This window comes from Hyperolius riggenbachi, chromosome 9 (genome assembly GCF_040937935.1).
Source record: "Hyperolius riggenbachi isolate aHypRig1 chromosome 9, aHypRig1.pri, whole genome shotgun sequence".
NCBI lineage: Eukaryota > Metazoa > Chordata > Amphibia > Anura > Hyperoliidae > Hyperolius > Hyperolius riggenbachi.
The window spans coordinates 54,317,857-54,343,327 of record NC_090654.1 but is presented as its reverse complement, the minus strand read 5'-3'; the positions used below and the strand labels follow the sequence as shown (position 1 = coordinate 54,343,327).

At 44.5% G+C, this 25,471-nt stretch overlaps 1 protein-coding gene across 3 annotated transcripts in view; it reads left to right on the top strand.

Moving 5' to 3' along the window:
* SRGAP3 (SLIT-ROBO Rho GTPase activating protein 3) overlaps positions 1 to 25,471 on the top strand; it is a 186,586-nt gene that overhangs the window by 139,380 nt on the left and 21,735 nt on the right. The window contains exons 11-14 of one of the 3 annotated variants that reach the window (XM_068252788.1): positions 7,596 to 7,623; positions 17,975 to 18,005; positions 21,142 to 21,202; positions 23,376 to 23,453. In XM_068252788.1, the coding sequence (XP_068108889.1) occupies positions 7,596 to 7,623; positions 17,975 to 18,005; positions 21,142 to 21,202; positions 23,376 to 23,453 (198 nt within the window). Of the gene's footprint in view, positions 1 to 7,595; positions 7,624 to 12,671; positions 12,775 to 17,974; positions 18,006 to 21,141; positions 21,203 to 23,375; positions 23,454 to 25,471 lie in introns of all 3 variants that reach the window. The other 2 variants (XM_068252787.1, XM_068252789.1) reach the window with 2 other exon arrangements.

Below are 25,471 nucleotides of genomic sequence, written 5' to 3'. Positions count from 1 at the left end.
GCTCTATGGGATAAGGCTTGGACCAGTACTAAGGAAAACCCAGACAGCTCATGGTGACCCAGAACCACTAGGAAAGTACAGTATTGTTTTATTGTACTGCAAGTTGCATATAAATCATTATGTGTCAGGATTATCATATCATGTTCTCCATTTCATATAAAGTATTCCTTTGTCTTGCTGTGAATAAACACATTGCTATATAGCCTTTACTTCCTCTTTATTTAGTCTTTTAAAGGGCACACGAGGTGATTTGAAAAAACTATTTATACTCACCTGGGGCTTCTTCCAGCCCCTACAAGTCATGTCTGTCGCTCGCCGCAGTTCTGCAGATAGCCGATCCCCTGATGGGTTGGCGTGTGCCCGTGCATACACAGAAGACTCCGACCCATCCGGGGGTCACTGATCTTCGGAGACTGGAGATGACAGGAGCTGCGGCGAGGGACATGTATGTGATTTGTAGGGGCTGGAAGAAGCCCCCAGGTAAGTATAAATAGTTTTTTTACTCACCTAGTGTGCTTTGTTTAACTGATGTCATCAGAGACTGCAGGCAGAACAAATAGTCTGTAGTTTTTGGTCAGACAGACATTATAGTGGTGAGTGATATGAGAAGTATCTGGTACCTCTTATGCACTTAACCAACATGGCTGCCCTCACTCAGACATGTGCCTTATTAATCCACATAAACTGTCAAACCTTTTTCTTACTAGGGCGACACACGCAGTGTAAACAGAGCACGGTACGGTATACACAGACCGACGGGAATCCCTGTGACGTACTTCCAGCAGGGAGCACATCACTGAGCGGGGAGCGGCGCTATGCAAATCGCCCTGTCGGTGCACTCTACTGCAGGCAAACATGTTTGTCATTTTTTTTTTTGAGTTGCGGTGGGTGCGGCAGGAGCATTGCATCCCCAACATAATGCAAAATCATGTGTAAAACTGGCCTTAAAGAGGAAATATAGTCAAAACATAGTCCTGAAATTTATCACGGGGGCAACATCTTTAGTAATGGCAGGTGATCTCTGGGGAATGTTTGTTCAGAGAATTTTAAAGCCAGTAGAAAGGATCTCTGGTCGCCCAGAATGCTTGAGGGTAGAGGGGGGGGGGGGGGGGGGGGGAGAATTCCACATAATACACAGCCTAGGCTGAGCCTTACTAGGACGGCGGGGCTACATACTAATATACTGTAAATCAATATATAGCTATAGGATTAGTTTCTGATGCTGAAAACAGGATTTATTTTTTTTTAAAAGTCTTTTTATTGTTTTTTTATAATAAAAATCAACAATTACTTGACAGTGCAAAGTGATGTTAACATACATATTATCAGAATATTATTTCCATATGGTTATTATCGATACAAAAGTACAGATTGTGAAGATATGAATAATCATCCATTAACACTCAGTCTCCAGAGCAGTGCAAACATAATATGTTTACAAACAATCAAGTACATGAGGTGTAATATCCATGTTATCGCTAACTGTGCCGACACTATTAAGCCATTTCCCCCAAATCTTAGAGAATTTAGTATTAGACCCTCTTATCAACCAAGTGAGTTGGTAGAATGGAAGTGATAGATTTATTAATTGTTTCCACTTTGCTAGTGAAGGTTCAGTAGAATTTTTCCAATCAATAGATATCGTTTTCTTGGCATAAAAGAACAGTAGGCGTATTAATGTTTTTTTCTTACTACTTAAAGAGACTCTGTAACAATTTTTTCAGCCTTAGTTCTTCTATCCTATGAGTTCCTATGCCTGTTCTAATGTGCTGGGGCTTACTGCAGCTCTTCCTAATTACACTGTCTCTGTAATAAATCAATGTATCTTTCCTCTGTCTTGTTTGTCGGGCTAAGGCTTTGATTGTGTGGAATGTGCAGGGCTGCTTGTGATTGGTAGAAGCGATACACACCCTCTGCAGGCCCCCTGCATACTCACACACTATGTTTAGCTCAGCCTATTAGAAGCTGGTTAGTTTGTTTGTAAACACTGCCTAAAACTGTTAATTACAAGCCAGGATTGCAGCAGAGAGTGGCAGAAACAGCACAGAGGGGCACAGGAGAAAATAAGGAATAGAATGGTATGCTTTTTAGTGTAAGAATATTAGAGTACAGATTCTCTTTAAGGGAACATCTTCCAGCATACCTAGTATACAATTTTTATAGGAGGAAGCCACTTGAATACTGAGCTCATTATTTATAAAAGTTGTCACCTTGTTCCAGAAGGACTTAATCACCATACAGTCCCATGTCATATGTTTAAAGTTACCTGGACTGTACCCACATCTCCAACATGCATCAGAAGTATCTGTTGAGAATTTGGAAATCTTTTGGGGAGTATAATATGATTGATGGAGCCAACGGATTTGAATGAGTTTATCTCTTGAGCTAATTACTGTCTTCATGTAGGTCCCCTCAAAATCAGCCCAGTCTGCAGAAGAGATTTCTTCCCCCCAATTCTCCCAATTGGACCTGACTTTGGTCAATTTACCTTTGAAGGTTGATACCAGCAGGTTAGAATAAAACCTAGAAATTAGCTTATCAGGGTCCCTGTTTAACAGCCATGATTCAACAATGCCCGGGCGTAAAGCGACCTCCAGACCACCAAACTGGGAGCGAGTAGCATGACGGAGTTGGAAATATTGCAGGCGAGCTGCAATTGGAACGTGGAACTCGTTAACAAATTGGGGCCAGGATTTAAATTTGTCATGTAAAAATAAATGGTTAAGATATTTTACCCCTCTTTTAACCCAGAATCCCACATTCTCCAAGGACTGAAATTCAGGCAGGTTTGCGTTGCACCAAAGAGGAGCACTAGGAGAATATGGGGTTTTCCCCTCACCCACCAATTTTTGGCATTTATAGTAAATTCTGAGGGAGTATTTGAGGATGTCTGACTCCGTGGATGAGAACCCCACTCCTCGGTATATATAACTACATAAAGTTTCAAAGGAGTAAGCGATGTCAGCTTCTGCATCAAGGGACGCATCATCCCTGATACAATGTAACCATCTGTATATGTACGTTAATTGAGCCGCTAAATAGTATAATTGAAAATGAGGGAGAGCGAGCCCCCCTTTGCATATTGGTAACCTAAGCGTGTCCAGTGATAGTCTGGGAGCACGATTCGCCCAAATAAAGTTTTTAACCGAAGCATTGATTTTATTGAACATCTGGGTGGGGACCCAAACCGGGGACATAAGAAGGACGTATAATAATTTGGGGGCAATTATCATTTTTATAGTGTTCACTCGACCCATGAGGTCCAGAGGTAGAGATGCCCATTTTTTTAATTTATCCTCTATATTTTGTATAACGGGTAATAGATTATATTTAATATAATCTTTGTTACAGGGTGTGATCCATATGCCCAAATATTTAAAGGAAGAGCTAACTTGAAGAGGGAGATCAGGGGGTAGAGAGTCGGGGGATAACTCGTCTACCGGACATAGAATGGATTTTGACCAGTTTACTTTGAGACCTGAAATGTCTCCAAACTTCTCGTAAATCTTCAGCACTCTATGCAATGAGGCCCCGGGTCCATCCAAATATAACAGGACATCATCCGCGTAGAGGGAGATTTTCTCGCGAACATTATTGATAACCCAGCCTACCACCCCGGAATCTTCCCTGATAAATGCAGCTAGAGGTTCCATGGCCAAAGCAAATAACAGGGGTGATAAGGGGCACCCCTGTCTGGTACCTCTTCCAATATCAAATATAGATGATAGGTATCCATTGACACGGAGACGGGCACGGGGATTTGTATATAGTAATTTAACCCATTTTTTGAACGTGTCACCAAACCTAAATGCTGATAACACTTCATGGAGGTATTGCCAAGATATCGTATCAAATGCTTTATTGGTGTCTAAAGCCAGAAGGACTCTGGAGCCAGAGTTGACATGCGAGTGCTGAAGATTGGTAAACAAACGCCTGAGGTTCAATTTGGTAGAGCGTGACGGAATAAAACCAGTCTGATCTTGAAAGATAAGTTTTTCAATAACCAGCTTCAATCTACTAGCTAAAATTTTAGCCAATATTTTAATATCTGTATTTAACAGAGAAATAGGGTGGTAAGAATCACAGGAGTCAGGATTTTTCCCAGGTTTAAGTAGTAATGTAATATGAGCCTCCCGCATAGAGTCTGGTAGATTACCTGTGGCCAGGGCACTGTTAAATGTCTGGAGCAAACCAGGAGCCGCGAGGGGGAGACTTTTAGTGTACCATTCTGACGGAATTCCGTCTGGTCCCGGGGCCTTAAGAGGTTTAAGATCTTTTATCGCTGCAGTAATCTCACCTAGCGTCAGAGGGGCATCTAGTAGTTGTCTATCTTCATCTTTTAGCCATGGTAGTTGGCAATCAAGTAAAAAGCCGCGTAGAGAGGGTAGATCACATAAAGGGGCTTGCTTATACACATCACTATAAAATAGCCTAAACTCTTCCAAAATATTCTCAGTGGTACAATATTCAATCCCTTGAGATGATATAATTCTGGGGATTGATATCGAGGCGAACTGGGCACGAAGCATAGATGCCAAGAGTTTACTTGATTTATTTCCGCATTCAAACATTCTTTGATGCATAATAAATTCACGGCGCTTAGCCCTCTTAAGCAGAGTTATTTCATGATCCCTTCTTGCTTTAGCCCAGAGTGAGTACTTATCTGAGGAAGGGGAGTGTTCATATTCAGATTTAGCAGATATCATAGCAGACTCAGTCCTGCCAATATATGCTTCATCATTCTTTAATGTCACCCCTTTAATGTAAGAGAAATGCCCCCTTAAAGCGGCCTTGGATGCGTCCCACAAGATATCCTGAGTGGCAGTGCCTTTGTTCAAACGCCAGTATTCATTCATCATGGTTACACAGTGACTAACTACAGTTTCATCCTGTAGCCAAATATGGCCCATTTTCCAGGAGTTTACATTTGCTTGAGAGCAAGATCTAACAGAACAAATTACAGGGGTATGATCAGAAATACCATGAGTTCTATACTCCAGCCTCTTAACTCGGTTTAAAGAATCATAAGAGCCCAGTATTAGGTCCAATCGAGACATAGATCCAGCGGAATCAGAGAAGCAGGAGTATACAACCTTAGTGGGATTACGCCATCTCCATAGGTCAAACATATTGTGCTTAGCTACCCATTCCTTAAAAGCGGATTGTCCCCTGTGTTCCCCTGAGCTAGACTTATCTAGAGTGTGATCCAGTACAGCGTTAAAGTCTCCACAGATTAGAATAGGGCTAGACGGTAGACCGTATATTATTGAGAGTAATTTCTCTAAAACAGCTACATGAAACGGAGGAGGCACGTAGACAGAGGCCACTATTAAGGGGCGACCCTCATACAGTAACTGCACAAGCACAAAGCGCCCTAATTGGTCAGTATGAACTGTTAAAATTTTTACTGGCGCGTTTTTGGTGATCATAATGACCGTACCACGAGAATATGTGGAATACTGAGATGCATATACGTTTGCTATCCAAGGTTTCTTTAACGCTGCTAATCTAGATCCCACTAAGTGAGTCTCCTGCAAACATAGGATATGGGGATTAAGTTTTTTAAGATGATCCAATACCAGGCGCCTTTTAATGGGATTATTCATTCCCCTAACATTCCATGAAATCAATTGTAGGTCAGCCATTATCAATTTTCAAGAAATATCCACATTTTATGTTAAGTCCATCTGGAGATACAAAGAAATCCTCATCACAAGCACTGTCAAGAAACCCCGTCCCCCACCCCCCATCTGAACCCCAAACAACCCTAACCCACCCCGCAAGTTGTCCCAAACTACAACCCGCTTGATTACCCAACCAGAGCGGCATAAGTGGAGTGTGAGGCTAGAGTACAAACTCCAGAACTCCACTTCAAGAAACATCAGAAACTTTTACCTATGACGGCACTTATATATGATGTTGCGTCCATTATAGGCCATACTCTCTAACCCATTAACCAGAAGCGTATGCAGCTAATTGTGTTAAGTGGTTTCCATACATACACAGGAGCATAAAAGTGGGCCAAAGCCATGAGTCCTTGCCTGTAAAAATAAAGGTAGTGATAATCACATATTTGCATATCTAGTCATATATCTTTTAAAAATTATAATGCAGCAGAGATAACTGTAGTACGTACGTAACAGACAAATATTGCTGCAAAAACAGGATAAAGGTAAAGATGTTCTGCTGTAGCACCAACAGGGTGCCTCTTTAGGAAAAGGCAAGTGCTTTTTTTCAAAAAGGAAGTAAGAAATGCGAAACAAAACTTTAGAAAGGATTGATTAACGATTCGGTTGTCTACGACGTTGTCTGTCAGACCCTTTGCCTTCAAGCCAGTTCATAGCTTCTCCTGGGGTAGCAAAGAACAAGACTTTATCCTCAGATACGATTCTCAGTTTAGCAGGGAACACCATACTATACGGAATTTGCTTGTCACGCAGGAGTTTTTTAACGTCATAGTAAGCAAGTCTCTGCTTCTGGATTTCCACTGAGAAGTCCTGATATATATGAATCTGGGCATCATTATATCTCAGGGGCTCACGCAGTTGTCTAGTAGCATTCAGTATTGCAGCTTTATCCCTATAGTTAAGGAATTTTGCTATTAAAGGGCGCGGTTGTGCTCCTGGCTTAGGTAAGCCACCAGGGATTCTGTGGGCCCGTTCAATAGAGAACATTCTAGATGGCTGAAAGTTCGGCAGTACAGAAGTGACCCAGTCCTCCAAAAACTCCTCAGGAGAAGTTCCTTCCGACTTCTCGGGGAAACCAACGAATCGTAGGTTGCTTCTCCTAGATCTATTTTCCAGGTCAGTAAGTTTAGTCGTATGTGCGTCCGCTATCTTGCCTTGATAGGCTATATCTGTATGCATAGGCCTGACCTCGTCCTCCAGTACCCCAATCCTCCTCTCTGCCTCTTTAGCTCGGTCCCTCATTTTGAGCATATCGGCTTTAACGAACGACAGTTCTGTTTGCACAGTATCGAACTTGCCGGTAATAAAAGTTTTTAGCTCCGATATGGCCTCTAGTAACTGCAGCCTAGACGGCTCCTCAGCTGCGTCATAGCATATATCCGCCATGCCAGCTAGGGAGGCCGCGGGATCATCTGGCCTTGCAGCGGTGGGGTACTCACTGTTCGTAGTCACCGGGGAGCCAGGGCATGAAGTTAAAGAGCCTTCCGGATCTAACGGCAGAGTGTCATCCATGTTTTCTGCGGAGCCTCCAGAGCGTCTGGGCAGCGAGCCGCCGCCATCTTGTGCAGCTCCATGTGCGAATTTCGCCAGCCGCTCTGTGATGGGCCGTGGCGACTGAGCGGCAGGTTTCTGCATCTTTGAAAGCAGCTTGGATGTGGGGAGAGTACAGCCTCGTAGCAGAAGGTGAGAATCGCCGACACAGGAGGCAGGATTTTAAGCAGGATCCGTGGAGTTCTGAGGAGCTAAGAGCCGCATGTCCTCACAGCGCCATAGCCAGGCCACGCCCCAAAAACAGGATTTTTAACGTAAAAAAGGGGGTTTCCTAAATAATTTACTGCATTTCACTGTATGTCACTACAGGGCCTCTTTAAGGAATGATTTCACATGATCTGTTGTTTCTGATTGCAGGTGAGAGAGCCGACTATGGGACCACACGGTGAGTGCTGATTTTGAACCACATATTTAATATAGGCCTGTATTACCAGATGACTAGGAATGGTCTCTCTTGGCTGCAGCAGCCATCAAATTGATAGCTCCTAAATTAGCTTTGGAAAAGCAAGAACAATTCTGATTGGTTGTATGTAACCAGGACGATGGATTATACTGGTGAGGCCCTCTAGTGTTATACAACAACAATACCCCCTACTGTGCATGTCATCAATCACACATGGCAGGTGCACAGCCCAGTGCTTGGGATGTCTTTGTCTTCCTCTAGTTTACATTTGATATGGAACATAGAGCAGTGGCATATTGTAACCCTTAAGGCTCGTACACACGTCATACTGAAGCCAACGACGGGCCCGTTGGCACCTCCCGCTGGGCGGGTTTTTAGCAGACAGTACAGCATGTGTACAGTCTGTCGGCGGAATGATGAAACAACCTTATCAGTCCGCCGACAGACTGTACACATGCTGTACTGTCTGCTGAAAACCCGCCCAGCGGGAGGTGCCGACGGACCCGTCGTTGGCTTCAGTATGACGTGTGTACGAGCCTTTATGCTGGGAATACACGGTTAGATTTTGAGCCATTTAGATTGCTCGATAGATAATTTCCGACATGTTCGATCCCGCACTCAATCGCTTCCTCGCTCGATTTTGCATGGGGAACAATGGGAATAGATGAGAAAAACGAAAGGAAGATAAGAGAATCGGGCGCGAAATCGAGCGGGGAATCGATCGGGCGGGATAACCAGGCCTCAAAAACGTACCGTGTATTCCCAGCATTAGCAACCAAGAAAACAATTTAAAACAGAGCCTTTTATTTAAAGAGAACCAGTCACAGTTATGCATTTGAACTAAACTGTCTGCGGGACGCTGAAGGGGGCTGGATGGACACCGAGGAGCTGATGGACTACAGAGGGGGCTGCAAGGAGCCCCAGGTAAGTTAGTCCTTTACCGACACTCTTCTCAAGTACACTTTAAAAGAAATCGGAGGTATGAGACCTATGGAAGCTGCCATATTTATCTCCCTTTAAATAATACCAGTTGCCTGGCTGCCCTGCTGATCTATTTGGCTGCAGTTGTGTCTGACTCACCCACTTGAAACAAGCATGTAGCTAATCTTGTCAGATTTGTCATAGACATCTGATCTGCATGCTTGTTCAGGGTCTATGGCTTAAAGTATTAGAGGCAGAGGATTAGCAGGACAGCCAGGTAATGTGCATTATTTATAAGCTAATAAACATGTCAGCCTCCATATCCCTCTCACCTCAGGTTCCCTTTAGTGGACCTGAACTCTTGCACAGGACAGAAGGAAAACATAGAGAAATGCACCCTGTATGTATTTACAGAGTTTAGCCTAATTCCCCCTCATTTGTGTCTAATCACAAGTTGAAATTTGATCTCTCTTCTGTGTCACATGACTGCCACTGCAAAGATGGCAGATAAGCTAATTTGAAAACACAGGCTGTTAACAATATGTCTGCTTCCATGAAAGCAGGAAGTAGAAACGGCGCAGATTTTTTTGCTGGATTTGTATCAGCAGTAACAAAGAAATGTTTTTGCTTAAAGGTTATTATGCTGTTGCGTATCTTTTAGAGCAGAGAGGAAATTCTGAGTTGAGGCCACTTTAAAGAACCACTGTTGTGAAAATTTTAAAATTAAAAACATGTAAACAGATACAGATAAGTGCATTTCTCCCTGAGCAAAATGAGCTGTACATTACTTTTCTCCTGTGTTGCTGTCACTTACAGTAAGTAGTGGAAAGATGACAGAAGCAACAGGTTTTGGACCAGCCCATCTCCTCATAGGGGATTCTCAGGGATTTCTTTATTTTCAAAAGTAAAGCACTTAGCGAATGGCAGTTGCTCCGTCCAACTGCCAAAAAAAAGTGTATGGTGAGCAGGGAGGCTGCCCAGCATCTTTGTATAAATATTTTTCAGGGAGTGTCTTTATAAAGAATAAAGGCCATGCTCAGAATCCCCTATGGAGAGATGGACTAGTCCAGAACCTGTCGCTTCTGTCAGATTTCTACTACCTACCGTAAGTGACAGCAACATAAGAGAAAAGTAATTTATGGCTCATTTTACTTTGGAAGAAATGTACTTCTTATTTGTATGTGTTAATATATATTTAAAATTGTAATATTTTCGTGACAGTGTTTCTTTAAAGTGAATGGGAACAGCATTTTTAAAAAAATGACGCAAATACCTAAGGAGAGGAAAGGCTCTGGGTTGTATAGAGCCTTCCGTCTCCTCTCTCGGTGCCCTCTATCCTGTGCTGGCTCCCCCCGTTTTCAATCCCCCGCCGAAAGGGTATTTGGAAGTCTTCGGGAGCCGTGTCCTCCATACTGCACACACGGGAGCATGCAAGAGAGCGTGCTCGCGCAGGCGCAGTACAGGGCTGCCCTTCTTCAGGAGCACGGGGGCTGCCTGAAGACTTCTGAAGCCTCCTTTGGCCGGGTAAAGCAGTATTTGACACATATTTAGTCAAATACTGCTACCGGGCGAGCCAGCACTGGAACGACGGGACCAGGAGAGGAGCCGGAAGGCTCTATAGGACCCAGAGCCTTCCCTCTCCTTGGGTAAGTATCTGTCTCATTTTTTAAATGCAGTTCCCATTCACTTTAAGGCTTATACCACACACACAACGTCTTTTTGTATCTGCTACAAATCTCTGGCTTCATTTGCTGCTAATTATCCAGCCGACCGTCTATCAAACGTTTCCTCCTAGCAGCATAAATGCTGTAGCCATCTACAAACTGCTGCTAGAGCACCTGTGTAGCATCACCCTATCTGTAACACTCACACTGTCCTATTCCTGGCATTTGCTGCCACAGATGAATAAATTGCTTTAAAACGCTGTCCTTTAGATGAGAGCATTGTCACTGCGTTTCTCTAGCTAGTGTTTAGGAAGCATTTACTGTGATCACAGAACACACAGCCTATCACAGTGCCTTCTGGGTAGGGATGACCAATGAGATAAAAATATTTCAGAGTTCATGTAGGATTGTTCAAATTTTGTATGCAAATGTATGCAGCTTGATAAGGGACCAATCAATTAAACCTTGGTGGGACTTGATTGGTCCATTTTCAAGCTGCATGCATTTGCATACAGAATTTACATAATCCTGCATGAACTTGGAAATATTTGCATCTCATTGATTATCCCTACTTAGGGCCAGCACTACCATAGAGGTGAATGAGGCTATTGCCCCAGGACCCCAAAGCCTGTAGGGGCCCCCAAAGATGTTTCCACCCCAACCGTTGCTCACTGGGGCCCCTGCAGAGCCTTGGGCAGAGAAGCATCACACCTGCTCTGGTGGGCGCAAACCTCTGTCAGTCTGTGGCTCTATGCTGTCACATCTTCATCCACTGCTGGCTGCATCTTCTCTGTGACCTGTGGCATGATATTATGTAATAACATGTGTCCCGGGACACAAAGGAGAGGCGCCCCTGTGAGGATGAAGCCAAAGAACGTGGAGAGGAGTGTGCCCACCAGAACAGGTGAGAAGCTACTCTGCCAAAGAGTCTTCAGGGGCCCAGTTGGAGGGTGTGGGGACTGCTGCCAGCTCAGGCCCTTGAGGGAAATTTTTTGGCTGCAACAAAGGGCCCCTTATGCCTGTTTCTAGTTTGGGGTGTCTGTCCGCTCCCCCAATTTATTTTGCCTGTTGGCCCCGTTGTTATTAGAACCAGCCCTGTCACTACTTATGGGTGCCAGATAAAAAAGTAATTTATATAAATAAATGTCTTCAGAGAGTTAAGCCTCAATCCTACACGTGCTAGAGGGTTCCCCACCAGTCAGGGCCGTCTCTGATCAGGACTGCCGGATCATCTCTCATCTGAGCTCATTGTTTACCTCCACTGCTCCATAATGCTCTATGCTGTCATCAACTGGTTGTTATGGGTTACTGCATATCCCTGCTCCGCACACTCCTTGCCTTATTTTTCTTACACCGAACCTGCTGTGGACAGAGGATAAGCATTACAGCCAGGACAGAAGACTAAAGTCCATCTACAGCACAGATGTCAAACTGTAATCCTCGGGGGCCATATCCATGCCAGTGTTTAGGATGGACTGAGAAAAGGAGAAATGTGTTCTGCTTGGTGAACCACAACTTTCCTGATTCAGTCTCGTCAATTTATTTAGCTGTGCCAAAAATGGGTAAGGACCTCGGCCCTCGAAGACTGTAGTCCGGCATCCCTGATCTACAGCATGAAGGCAGTTATAGGAAAACGCAGAACTAGGCTGGTGCTAATATCACTGTCATGTTTTATCACTTACAGCACTTGTTTTCCATAGTTCAGGGCAGGTGAGGCCTACTCTTGTAGCGATTGTCATCTCTGGAGTTCTCAGGGTCTCAGAAATGTTGTTGTAGATTAGGTGGCATGTTGAAGTGTTCTTCACCTGAAGTCAGTCTGCGGGAGCTAGGGCTGGCAGAAGCATTGCCACAGTCCTGGACTCTGGAGATGACAACTGCGTCTGATAGAAAGACTCAGCTTCCTTATCTGCTGAAACAATGGACATTATTCAATCAACACTTTTTCTTGAGTTTTCTCAGAGGCAGAGAAGGATTATCTACTAGGCAGGTTCCTGGGGCCCAGTGGGTGTCAAAATCTCCACCAGCCACCTTCGCTGACCTCTCTTCACTTCAGCTTACCAAAAGGATCACAAGGGCCCCCCAAATCTACTACCTTGCTTAGGGCCCCATTACATCTCAATCCACCTCTGCTCCGAGGAGATCATTTTTCATCTTCTCTTTCCATCGATATAACTGTTCAGCACATTGGAACTGAAGTAAAAGTAAGAAAATAAAGTATAATGAAGATTATTTTGAGTATTTCCCTGTATCCTAGTGGCTAGTGTGAAAATATCATCTTGGAGAAAACTCAGGAGAAAAAGTTAATTGAAAGTGGCCAATGTCTTTCTCATGATGGTTGACCATTAAGTTTAGGCCTTGGTTATTGATTGACTTCTTCAGCTTTCCTCCATTTTGTTGAAGCCATCTTTTTGCAAAAGTATTTAACAGCCTGTTCCATTTCCCCAGGCCCCCAACTCTTCCTCCTAAGCCCCAGAAAATGAGGAAGCCTCGACCTCGCTCCCTCTATAACCATATGCTCTTTAACGGGAATATGGAGCTGTTTATCAAGGTATTGGTGGTTGCTGTGAGGGGTTTAGGCCTGCTTTGCTGCCTCTGACTCTCTGCACAGCTCCCTGCTCTGTCCTCACAGCCTGACCTCTGCCTTTCCTCTTTAAACCCTCCAGTCTCACACCACTTCTCATCTTCTGGGGATAGTGGGAATACATGAAAAGGCCAAGTAGTCAGACTTGCCTTACAGCCATTGATGCTGGGGATTTGTAGCTATTACGAGTGTAAATATTCCTCAGTAGAATGACAGGCAGGGGTTTCAGTCTGCGGAGTAGCTGTCCTCTATTTTGTATGGAGAACAGGCTCCCTTTAGAACAAAAGCTTGCTTATCTCTCGCTAATCGGCAAATGTAATCATTGCCGGCAAGAATCTTGCTGCCTGCGTCTTCACGCTGCCCCTCCCCTCCATCTGCTGAAGGAACTCAGCTGTTGCCAGGGTGATGTGTCTGTTCTGCAGAGGGAAGACACAGGCAGAGAGCTTCAGCCCGCAATTATTACATTTGCTGATTAACTAGAGGATTAACCAAGGAATGCTTTCAAATGTTATTTTATTTAACTAAAGCCCCGTCTACACTATGAGAGATTGCAGCAATCCGGCGGCTCGATTAGCCGCCGGATCACCTCTTCCGCGTGCCCGCCGCGTCCCTGCTCGCCGCGCGTGCGCTGCATTCGATTCTCCGCTCGTGCCCGCTCATCCCCGCCGGCGCCGCTTATCTTCCGCTCGATTCCCTGCCATGGTCCCCTCGCGGGGAGCGAGCAGGGAATCGGCGGTGCGGAGATCCGTCCTGTCGGATCTTATCAATCGAGCCGCATCAGCGGCTCGATTGATAAGGAGCATCGCGGCCGCATCTACTCGTGTAGATGCGGCTTTAGAGTAGTTACTGCAAGTTTAGTTTTGGGAGTATAATCCCAATTTCAGGCTCATACATACACTTGATCAGTATTACCCTTAACAGTCATTGCTAGGTTATTAGGGTGGAGCAGAATCAGTAATACTGACCCTACATCACTAGAAGTATGGGAAGATCGACGATTAGATAGATCACTCTCTGATTGAATCTGATCATAAAGGAATCTATTGCGTGGCCACACACTGCCCAGCGAGTTCTAATAGATTTCAGCCCCCCAAGTTTCACCTCTCCACCAGCACAACTCCTTGCCCCTGTGTCTGCCATCACCAAGAGTGCCGGTACCATGTGACAGTGGCATGTGCTATTTCCACGTGGTACAGGCTCTCGTAGTGACGGTGGACACTTGAGGAAGCCAGGAGTTGCGCTGGCGGAGAGGTGAGAGTTTAAAACCCTGAGTACTGCCACAGGCGGAACACTTTACACGTGGAGTGACTCCGGCCAGGGGTCTGATAGTTGACGGGATATCAAACACCACCGCTGGGCACTCTATTGAGCCCTTGCTACCGATATATTTCTGCCATTTATGATCCATCCATCTGACTGATTTTGGATGGAAATCGATCAAAACATTTGATCTGGCAGCCATGTTGCGGCATCGTTCGTTTCAAATAAGATTAGCAAATAGGAAGGCCGATCGGGACGCAGTATTGATTTAATGAAATATAAATCTTGCATTGTTGATTTGGGGATAATTGGAGATTGATTTGACAAAATGAGGTTATAAGGACACCTAACCTTTATATTCAGTTTCGGGTGACTGGACACTTTAAGGGAGGCCATTTTGTTGGTGTATGGACCTTGCCATGGGCGGTATTTCATGCTGTTGCTGGAATCCCTCAGCAGCAGTGATTTCTGCCAAAGAGACAGAGCGCCGTGCTAGAGAAACAGACAGGAGTGACCTAGATTCTCCTCACCATCATCGCTCTCTGATGCTGTTTCTAAACATGTCTTCCCCATTGCTGCAGCCGCCTCACGGGAAGATCTGCCGTTCTCCCCAGCGAGGCCGGCCCAGCGTGCTGCAGCATTCAAAATAACCTATATAGTAATTGATGTCTGCTGGGTACTCAGAGTATATCAATATTTATGGAAGCTGTTCAGTCAATGCGTCGTTTTTAACATCAGCTTGTTCAGGAAACAGCTTGAAGAGCAATGGTGATGCCTATATGGTGGTGACCATCGAGAGCCAATCACTGAAAAAAAAACTAAAAACATTTGTATAGCGCTATTCTCCTGTTAGACTCAAAGCGCTTGTAAGGCAGCCACTAGGGGCAAGGCAGTAGCAGTGTTAGGGAGTCTTGTCCAAGGACTTGAAGAGCCTATTGAGCCCATGAGATTCAAACCCTGGTCTCCCATGTCAGTGGCTGCACCCTTAACCAGTTCACTATCCAGCCATTGAAGTCATAGTTTTGAAAGTTAAAGACCTTCTCCAGGGTACAATTATATCAATTCCCCGCCCTTCTCTCCCCTGTATGTTAAAGCGGAATATAACCCTGCATTTCAACTTTGTTCTAAAATATTATTTACAGTATATTGTATGCAACCAGCATTTTTTTTTTACTAGACCAGCATTGGAAGGGTTACACAGAGCTTTAGGGCCCGTTTCCACTATCGCGAATCCGCATGCGTTGCCCGCATGCGGATTCGCACAGTCAGTACAAGTGGATGGGACTGTTTCCTCTTGTGCGTTTCCCCGCACGTTTTTCTGTGCAGAAAAAATCTGCATGGTAGGGTCCTCAGAATTCGCCTGCGTGTGGAATGCAGGCGAATCGCACGCAATGTATTTAGTAGGGAAATCGCATGCGTTTTCCCCATGCGTTTTTTGCCGCGATTTCGCATGCGATTTCGCATAGGTATTAATGTTAATTTACACAGGCAGTGACATGGTTAAATTCGCATACAGCCTTACCTATGCAAAATCGCGGCAAAAAACGCATGCGGAATCGCACCCGCATGCGATTTGCCTGCGGTGATTCGCCGGCGATTCCGCAACGCTATAGTGGAAACGGGCCCTTAAAGTTACTGGAGATTTCTGCAGACGCATCCGAAGCTGACATAGATACATTTTGTTTACATAAATGTATCTAAGTGTTGAATGTGACTCACTCTCTCTGACTGAGAAGGAGCTGGAGGACAGCCAAAGAGTGTGTAACATTTATCACTTGTTACATTCTATTTAGTTAAATGTATCTGAATGAACTTCTGCATATCTCTCCACGGAACTTTAAACCTCTGTGTTTAACCCTTCCAATGCTGGTCTAGTAAAAAAAAAAAATGCTGGTTGCATATAATATGCTGTAAATAATGTTTTAGAGCAAAGTTGAAATGCAGGGTTATATTCCGCTTTAAGTAGACATAAGTGATAGAATTCACAGCCTGAAGAGCCATGTCATGTCTCTTTGCCTAGTAGGGATGGTCAATGAGATGCAAATAATTTTGAGTTGATGCAGGATTATGCAAATTTTGTAAGCAAATTTATGCAGTTTGAAAATGGACCAATCGAATTTTACCTCAGGAGGATTTGATTGGTTGATTGGTTAATTGGTTTAGCATAATGCTGCATCAGCTCGAATTTATTTGACCATCTCATTGACCATTCCTAGTGCCTAGTCTGATGTCCATAATACCCGTTTATTCCACTTAGAGAGGGCAGCTTGGCAATACAGCTGAGAGTACTGAATGGGAGGAGGAGGGCCGCTTGGTCACACCCCTTCCAAATTGCTGCTAGAGCAGAGGAGGAATGGACAGATGGTCACCTGCTGAATTAGACTGCAGATTTTTTAAGTTTTTAAGTTGTGACAAATGCAGATTTGTGACTGGTTCTCTTTGAAGGACACCCAGAGGGATACGGAAGCTGACATATTTATTTTCTTATATACAATGCCAGTTGCCTGGCCGTTGTGCTGATCCTCTGTGTCTAATACTATTAGCCATAGACCCTGAACAAGCATGCAGGTCAGATGTTTCTGACTGACGTTTGACTAGGTAAGCCACACGCCTGCTTGTTTCGGGTGTGTGATTTAGACAACTGGTGTTGTTTAAAAGGGAATAAATATGGCAGCTTCCATATCCCTCTTCTGTTGTCCTTTAAGGCTGATACAAACTTCTCATGGCCGTTGATCATGCAAGGCAGCTCAGATCAGCACAGGAAGGAGCCGGAGAATGCCAGCCTCTCCCTAGGTGGAGAAGGGCCCACTTTGCCATGGTTGCTGTAGGGATGTCTGGGTCACATGACTCACTTTTCCAAAGGAAATGTATCTGGAAAAGCTGCTTCAAATATGAATATTGTGCCACTACGTCCCCTATTCTCCATAACATTAAAAACCTTGGGAGGGTGAATTAGGGGGTCTAAACCTTGCCAGACAGGGTATGGACAGATAAAAACAGGGAACACCAAGAGCCCCAATAGTGTAATTCGTACTGGACAAGGTGGCAATAAGTTTGTATTGCTAAATACTCACAAGTCAGGGTCACCAGCAGGCAACCACTGTAAAGGCAGGTGGGGAGATTGTCCTGACCCCACTCAGGATTAAGAAGTCGCTCTCTGTAGACAGGAAGAAAGGGTAGCAACCCTCCACCAAGGGTGGACTCAAAATTGTATACAATGAACAGAGGCGCCAAAAGTATAAGATTAGATTAAATGAGCTTAAAAACCAACTTAAATGGCAAAATTGAAGGAGGAAGTGGTGGTCTTACCTCCCTCAAGCAGACACGACAACGACTGCGATTCAGACAGTCAAACACATTTATTAGGAACTCCAAAAAGAAATGCAACGCGTTTCGCAGGTTCAACCCCGCTTCATCAGGCAATATAGGGAGGAGTATCAAACAATCTGCACAAGGATTCAAATTAAGCGCCTCTGAGGCGCTTAATTTGAATCCTTGTGCAGATTGTTTGATAAATGTCCTAATAAATGTGTTGATAAATGTCCTAATAAATGTGTTTGACTGTCTGAATCGCAGTCGTTGTCGTGTCTGCTTGAGGGAGGTAAGACCACCACTTCCTCCTTCAATTTTGCCATTTAAGTTGGTTTTTAAGCTCATTTAATCTAATCTTATACTTTTGGCGCCTCTGTTCATTGTATACAAGGGTATGGACAGGGTCTTGTCTCATCTGCTGGTCTGCTGGTGACGGGTTATGACCTCTCTGGCTTTCTGTCCCTCTATGGCTCAGATCTCTCAGCTGACTATCTCCTTCTTGTTTCTATGTCTGGCTGCACCTGTCGCTCCTCCTGCTGATGCTGGGATGATGATGATGATGTTGCTGTGTGTTTGTGTTTGTTACTCTCATCAGAGGAAGAAGGAACACTCGCTGCAGAACCCAGGTATTATCATTCAAGGCTAGCGGTTCTATACACAGTTCAGATACTCAGAGAGCAGCTAGCCAGAACATGCCAGACGCACTGCTCTTTTGATTCAGCCAACCCTGCTGCATTGCATCTTGTAAACTCCACCCTCATAGCTCCTCCTCCTGTCCTGTCAGTTTAGGGGTCAGCATGTAAAATAACAAGAAAAAACACAAAAATCCAGGCACATCACCTCATATTAGGACATTTAAATAAGTTATTAGGGAGGTGCTAAAGGGGGTGTGGCCATCAAAATAGCAAAGTCTGTTAACCCTTCACCCTCACATGCAAATGTTCATACAAATGCAATCATTCAGGAACCACTGCTATCCCTACAGGGTCTTGGTACCAAAGAATACATTCTCTAGTGTAGTCACTTACACCGCACAGAGGTACCCCAGTATTTATAGGTTCTAACTGTGGCCCTGTTACATGCATAGTGCAGACATGCAAATATTCATTGCATCAAACCTATGTACAGAATAGAAGCACATATCCTGACGTCCTCTCCTGGGACAGATAGTGCATCAAACTAATCCTACAAGGGAGCTAACAAAATATATTCATGTCCACCATGCAAAAACCAGCATAACCTGAGTGCATGCAGTAATGGTCAGCGGGGGGAAGAAGGGATTGCACTGGACTGAAAACATATTTTGCACTATTTTTTTTTTCCTGCTCTCAATCAATGTATTTTTCATTTTATCCAATCAATACTTTACATCAATTATTTTTTTTTGTCAGAATTGATCAAACCTTGTACGATCTGAAATGTTTGCAGAAATTGATTCCCAGTACAGTATATGAATCCTTTACTGTCATTTTTTTTTTCCTCAAGAAAATTAAGATGGCTTCCTCTACTGTAGATCACTGTTGAAGTGTCTCTTCAATGTTTAGCTTTTAATGCAACAGGGACCCCTAGTGACACAAGCAATTCATTACATGCAGTTTAACGAAAAATACATTTCAAAGAAATATATATGTTAAAAATGTCAGTGCATTTACTATGTTTTATGCACCGTGTAAGCTAGATAAAGCAAGAACATGAGTGCCCCAGCTTCTGGGGACCTGGAAGTCTCGGGATCCATGGTTAATTAGGCTATAAGTAGTGTATGGTGTATTCGGCTATAATCATGTGTATGGTGTGATTGTTACTGATGACATGTCTTTGCAGTTATATCTGCAATTATCTCATTCTGGGCTCATATGTCGTAGCAGTAGTTGGAGTCTATGGAGCAAGTGCGCTTACAGTCATAGCAGTAGGTGGAATCTATGGAGCAAGTGCGCTTACAGTCATAGCAGTAGGTGGAATCTATGGAGCTAGTGAGCATAAAGTCATAGCAATAGATGGAGTCTATGGAGCAAGTGCGCTTACAGTCATAGCAGTAGGTGGAATCTATGGAGCAAGTGCGCTTACAGTCATAGCAGTAGGTGGAGTCTGTGGAGCAAGTGCGCATACAGTCATAGCAGTAGGTGGAGTCTATAGAGCAAGTGCGCATACAGTCATAGCAGTAGGCGGAGTCTATGGAGCAAGTGCGCTTACAGTCATAGCAGTAGGTGGAAGCTATGGAGCTAGTGAGCATACAGTCATAGCAATAGATGGAGTCTATGGAGCAAGTGCGCATACAGTCATAGCAGTAGGCGGAGTCTATGGAGCAAGTGCGCTTACAGTCATAGCAGTAGGTGGAATCTATGGAGCTAGTGAGCATACAGTCATAGCAATAGATGGAGTCTATAGAGCAAGTGCGCATACAGTCATAGCAGTAGGCGGAGTCTATGGAGCAAGTGCGCTTACAGTCATAGCAGTAGGTGGAATCTATGGAGCTAGTGAGCATACAGTCATAGCAATAGATGGAGTCTATGGAGCAAGTGCGCATACAGTCATAGCAGTAGGCGGAGTCTATGGAGCAAGTGCGCTTACAGTCATAGCAGTAGGTGGAATCTATGGAGCTAGTGAGCATACAGCCATAGCAGTAGATGGAGTCTATGGAGCAAGTGCGCATACAGTCATAGCAGTAGGCAGAGTCTATGGACCTAGTGAGCATACAGTCATAGCAGTAGATGGAGTCTATGGAGCAAGTGCGCATACAGTCATAGCAGTAGGCAGAGTCTATGGAGCAACTGCACATACAGTCATAGCAGTAGGTGGAGTCTATGGAGCAAGTGCACATACAGTCATAGCAGTAGGTGGAGTCTATGGGGCAAGTGCGCATACAGTCATAGCAGTAGGTGGAGTCTGTGGAGCAAGTGCGCATACAGTCATAGCAGTAGGTGGAGTCTATGGAGCAAGTGCGCATACAGTCATAGCAGTAAGTGGAGTCTATAGAGCCGGGGTCTTAAACTCAATTTACCTGGGGGCCGCAGGAGGCAAAGTCAGGATGAGGCTGGGCCACATAAGGAATTTCACAATCGCGGCGCATCGCCACCTCTGCCCGCCCCCTCACTCTTCCTTCACAGAAAGGGGCGGGGAGAGGCGGCGATCCGTACGGCAATTGACGTCAGGAGGGGCAGAGCTGAAGCTGAAAGCTCTGCCCCTTCCAGGAAATGCCGGCGGATTGCCCCACGGGTGATTTGGGGGCTCTGCAGCCCTTGTTTAGCGGCGGGGATGCGGTGGATTACCTGGGAGCACTGAAGCGAACTATAAGGAAGCTTTTGCTGGCGAGGGCCACAAAATATTGTATCGAGGGCCGCAAATGGCCCGCGGGCCACGAGTTTGAGACGCCTGCTAGAGCAAGTGCACATACAGTCATAGCAGTAGGTGGAGTCTCTGGAGCAAGTGCGCATTCAGTCAGTCATACCGCTTGAAATAAGGTTTTTACTGCAGGAAAGTTCAAGGGGTCATTAACTCTGCTCTGTTTTACAGGTTAAAATACAGAGTGTGGTCTCTAAACTGCAAATAAATAAAGTTTTATAACTGAAAATAAACATGAGACTCTTCTTTGCTACTAATGTTCTATTGGATATCCATACTACACATACAATTTATCATCTCAGAAGTTTATTTTTGCTTCAGTGTCACTTTAATCAGAAGATTTTTAGATCTGCTCCGCCATTTGTGAAATGATACGTGGCAAAGTGTGAAAACCGCTAATCTGGAATATGAAACTTGTTGCAGGATACCGGTCAGGCAATTCCGCTGGTGGTTGAGAGCTGCATCCGATACATCAACCTATATGGTGAGTGCGGTCATTCTATCGATGGTAGGGTGTGGAAGTGGTACAAAAGCCCCCTAGAAATGAACACAAGGAATCCAGGGCAGGAGATTTGGGCGCGGCCGGCGTCACAATAGACTGTAATAGGAATTACGGCTATAGCGGTGCACAGTGAGTAACTTTGGTGCCGTCAGAGGATGGAGCTGAAGTTACTTTTAAACCACTGTAATTCGCCTTCCAGCAATCACTAGCATCCGAATTACATCATTCCCCACCATCCACATGGACCTGGAGGGGGAATAGCATTTAACGCCACCAAGACTTGTGCAGCAGCAGGATAAGCAGTATATCGGCTGTATCCTGCGCCCAAGTCTCCCGGCAGGGATTTCCTTCGTACTCCCTAGAAGCAGCATCGGGGTCCGACCCCTGGAAACCTCTGGCATCCGCAATTTTTTTGAGACCCAAGTTTACTATTGTAGCCACTAATCGGGGCTCTACGTTAAGCGTTTATGGTGGCACCCAAACGTCCCTGGCTACAGATAGCGGTGGTGGACAGCAGGGGGCATAATAGAGCAGCTTGCTGAGAACAATAGTGCCCCATAGTGTGGGGCTCTGGGGGGGTGGATAGCGTCAGCGGCGTAGCTAAGGAGCTTTGGGCCCTTTGGATCACAAGGTAAGACCCAGCCTTAAAGGTCAGCTGAAGTGAGAGGGATATGGAGGCTGCCATATTTATTTCCTTTTAAGCAATACCAGCTACCTGGCAGCCCTGCTGATCTATTTGGCTGCAGTAATGTCAGAATAACACCTGAACAAGCATGCAGCTAATCTTCTCAGATCTGTCAATAATGTCAGAAACACCGGATCTACTGCATGCTTGTTCAGGGACTATGGCTAAAAGTATTAGAGGCAGAGGATCAGCAGTGCTGCCCGGATCAGTGAATAATGGCGCACAGCGCCTATGCATAAAAATGGCGCCGCATTAAATAGATACACTTATCGCTATTTATCGTTAGTACTGCATAATAATGGCGCACAGGGAAAAAAGAAGAAAAACGGCACACAGTAAGGTTATTTATCAATAGTGCCGTTCATATGCCAAACAGCAGACATTATTGCGCACAGTAACATTATTTATCAATAGCCCCCTACATAAGCCAAACTGCAAAACGGTGAATGGATTTAATGTAACACTGTCAAGGTTAGGGTTAGGCACCACCAGGGGAGTCTTAGGGTTAGGCACCACCAGGGGGGTCTTAGGGTTAGGCACCACCAGGGGAGTCTTAGGGTTAGGCACCACCAGGAGGGTTTATGGGTTAGGCACCACCAGGGGGTTGGTTAGGGTTAGGCACCACCCGGGGGGTCTTAGGGTTAGGCACCACCAGGGGGCTTTAGGGGTTAGGGATAGGTACAGAGAGGGTTCTGTGTTTTAACGCTAAATAACAAGGCTTTAACGTTAAATAGCGATAAGCGTCAAACGGAATATCGGCAACACCGTGCGCCATTATTCTCAGGCGCCATTTTCAGATAGATCCGAGCTGCCAGGCAACTGGTATTGGTTAAAAGGAAAAAATGTGGCAGCCTCGATATCCCTCTTGCTTCAGTTGTCTTTTAATCAGCTGAGAATGGGTGTCAGCAGCCACAAATAAGACCTTCCACATCTAACGAGAGCACAAACATTAGTCTAGAAGCTCAGCAGTTCTGTGTACAATACTGATATGTTTTAAAGTCCAACTTTAGTCAAATCTAACTTTAGAAAGAGGAAGGAACTAGAATGTGTTGTTGGTCGTGTCACTTTATTTCCTTTTCTGTCATCTTTCACGGTTCTGCTACCAAGTGGATGTAAATCGCATACAGCAGTAAAAGTCCTGGTGTAAAAAAAAAAGATAAAAATAAGTTGCTATTATTGTGTACTTTCTGTTGCCAGGAAAAGTCCCCCTGGCAGGGACACAGACAGCAATAAAATATCAGTGCTAGCGTCACTCTATCCCAAACCAAAATACGTTTTTTGGGGGTCTGGATTACTTAATATTACCCGCCACAAACCTGGTCACTCACTGCAACCAGTGGCATTTCAATAAAGCAGGTTTGGTTCACACTTACATGCACATAGTAGAGCACCTTGATTATAATTCGTTACAGAAGAGTCGCTGCCCTGCCCCTATTGTCTGTCCTATAATGTCCTGGTTTGTGTCCGCAGGGCTGCAGCAGCAGGGCATATTCAGAGTTCCGGGGTCTCAGGTGGAAGTTAATGATATCAAGAATTCATTTGAAAGAGGTAAGTGACCTAATGTAGGGACTTTCAGTAACACTCTACCTTTCTAAAAACAAATGTTATTTCATAAGAATGTGTAACCTAAAGCTTCCCAACTTTATCTTGACTGTAATCCATCTATCTATAAAATCAGATGTGTGTGTGTATGTACTGTGTGTGCTGCCATCACTCAAAAATTCATTGACAATTTCTACAAAACTTGGTATACTGATCCTACCTGGGATGATACAGTATGTTCCAGGATTCTCGTGTCCCCTTCCAACCCCCTCCCCCTTGTACACCTGGTTGGAACCACAACCAGCCAATCAGATTTCATCCTTGCACATCAATGGAAAAAACGTCAAAGGCTGCCATTTTCACAGTAATAAAGCCAAAGTCCCCAAACTTGGCACAGCTGGTCAGAGGTTAAAAACAAAGGTAAAGTGGGTAGGGCATAAAGCAGCCAATCAAATTTCAGGCATTCATTTTAAATGTGAAAATGTAAACTGCAGCGGTTAATCGCAGGATTCTTAAACTTGGTGCAGTTGTTCACTGGTATTAATATTTAGGAAAGTGGGTGGAGCCTACCACAATCCACAAATGGCCAATCAGATTTGTTTGATTTATAAACTGCTTCCATTCTCACATTATTGATACCACGAACCCCAAAGCTCACAAACTTAGTCATTGTGTTCGATTCACAAAGCGGTGCTAACCTAGTTAGAGACTTTAGGCATGATAACCATTGCACCACGCTGGTGAAAATCCAGTTTAGGCGTGATAAGTTTAGGCATGATAAGTTTAGATCGCACGCAAAGTCCCGCACGCAAAGCAGCGCCATTAAACTCTATGTGAAGTGCACCAGACTTTGCTAGCGCAAAACATTTGATCAGCTGTGCACTGCGGTGCTAACCCGGTTGGTGCTTAAACGTATCACGCCTAAACTTATCATGCCTAAACTTATCACATCTAAACTTATCACACCTAAACTTATCATGCCTAAACTGAGTTTAGGCGTGATAAAGGGCTTTTCACCAGCGTGCTAACTGTTAGCACCGCTTTGTGAATCAGGCCCATTGAGTGACTGTGTGTCAAGGTTACAAGTGGGCGGCGCCAACAACCACCAAATACGTACCCGAGCAACGCCGGTTTGTCAGTTAGTTCCTTATATAATTTAGCACCCAAAATGTCCTCTAAATCTGGTTTTGGCTAAATATAATACAAATAGCTCTCAGATTTCCCTACATGCATTGCTTCTCCCCGAGGCTGCCATGATTTTGAGAAGTGAGAGATTGCTGGGGACCCACAGATCATTTCAAACTTTGGAAACTTAGCATGCCTTTTAAAATTGTATTCATTTTAAAAATGACGTGAAGCAGAATTATGATTATAGTATCAAATAAAAATAACAATGTTAGTGTCCCTCATTAGAGCCCGTAGGGGACAAAGCCAACAGTGGGCCCCTGTGCAGAATAAATTACGTGCAAGGGTGTGTTATAACAGATTGTGGGAAATTCCAAAAATTGTCATTAACATAAAAGTATGTGAACTTAGCAGGGGCGTAACTAGACTTAAAGTGAACCTCCGGACTAAAAATCTACTCAGCAGAACTGAAAAGGCTTGGTGTTTCTTTAACAGTTTCACAGCATCAGAACTCTGTTTTTCTTACCAAAGCATCATTTTTAGCTGCACATAAGCTAAGCTCCACCCATCAAAGAATACTGCCCGGGCTTTTTTACCATAATGCTGTGCAAAGCATGATGTGATTTCCTATGTTGTTAGTCACGTTGCCTAGCAACTGGGAGGGGTGATCAGCACACAGGACAGTTGGAACTGTGTCTCATGCTCCGTCACCTTCTTGCAACCAAAAAGATGGCTGCCCCCATGAAATCAAACATTTGCCTGTTTTTTTAAAACAGGGTGGGTAAGGGCCCTTTCACACCAGATGGATTTTTCGGCGTTTTAACGCCACGGCCGAAGTTGGCGTTTTGCTAGGTAAAAGAAAGTCCATAGACTTTCATTTTACCTTTCACATCTAACTC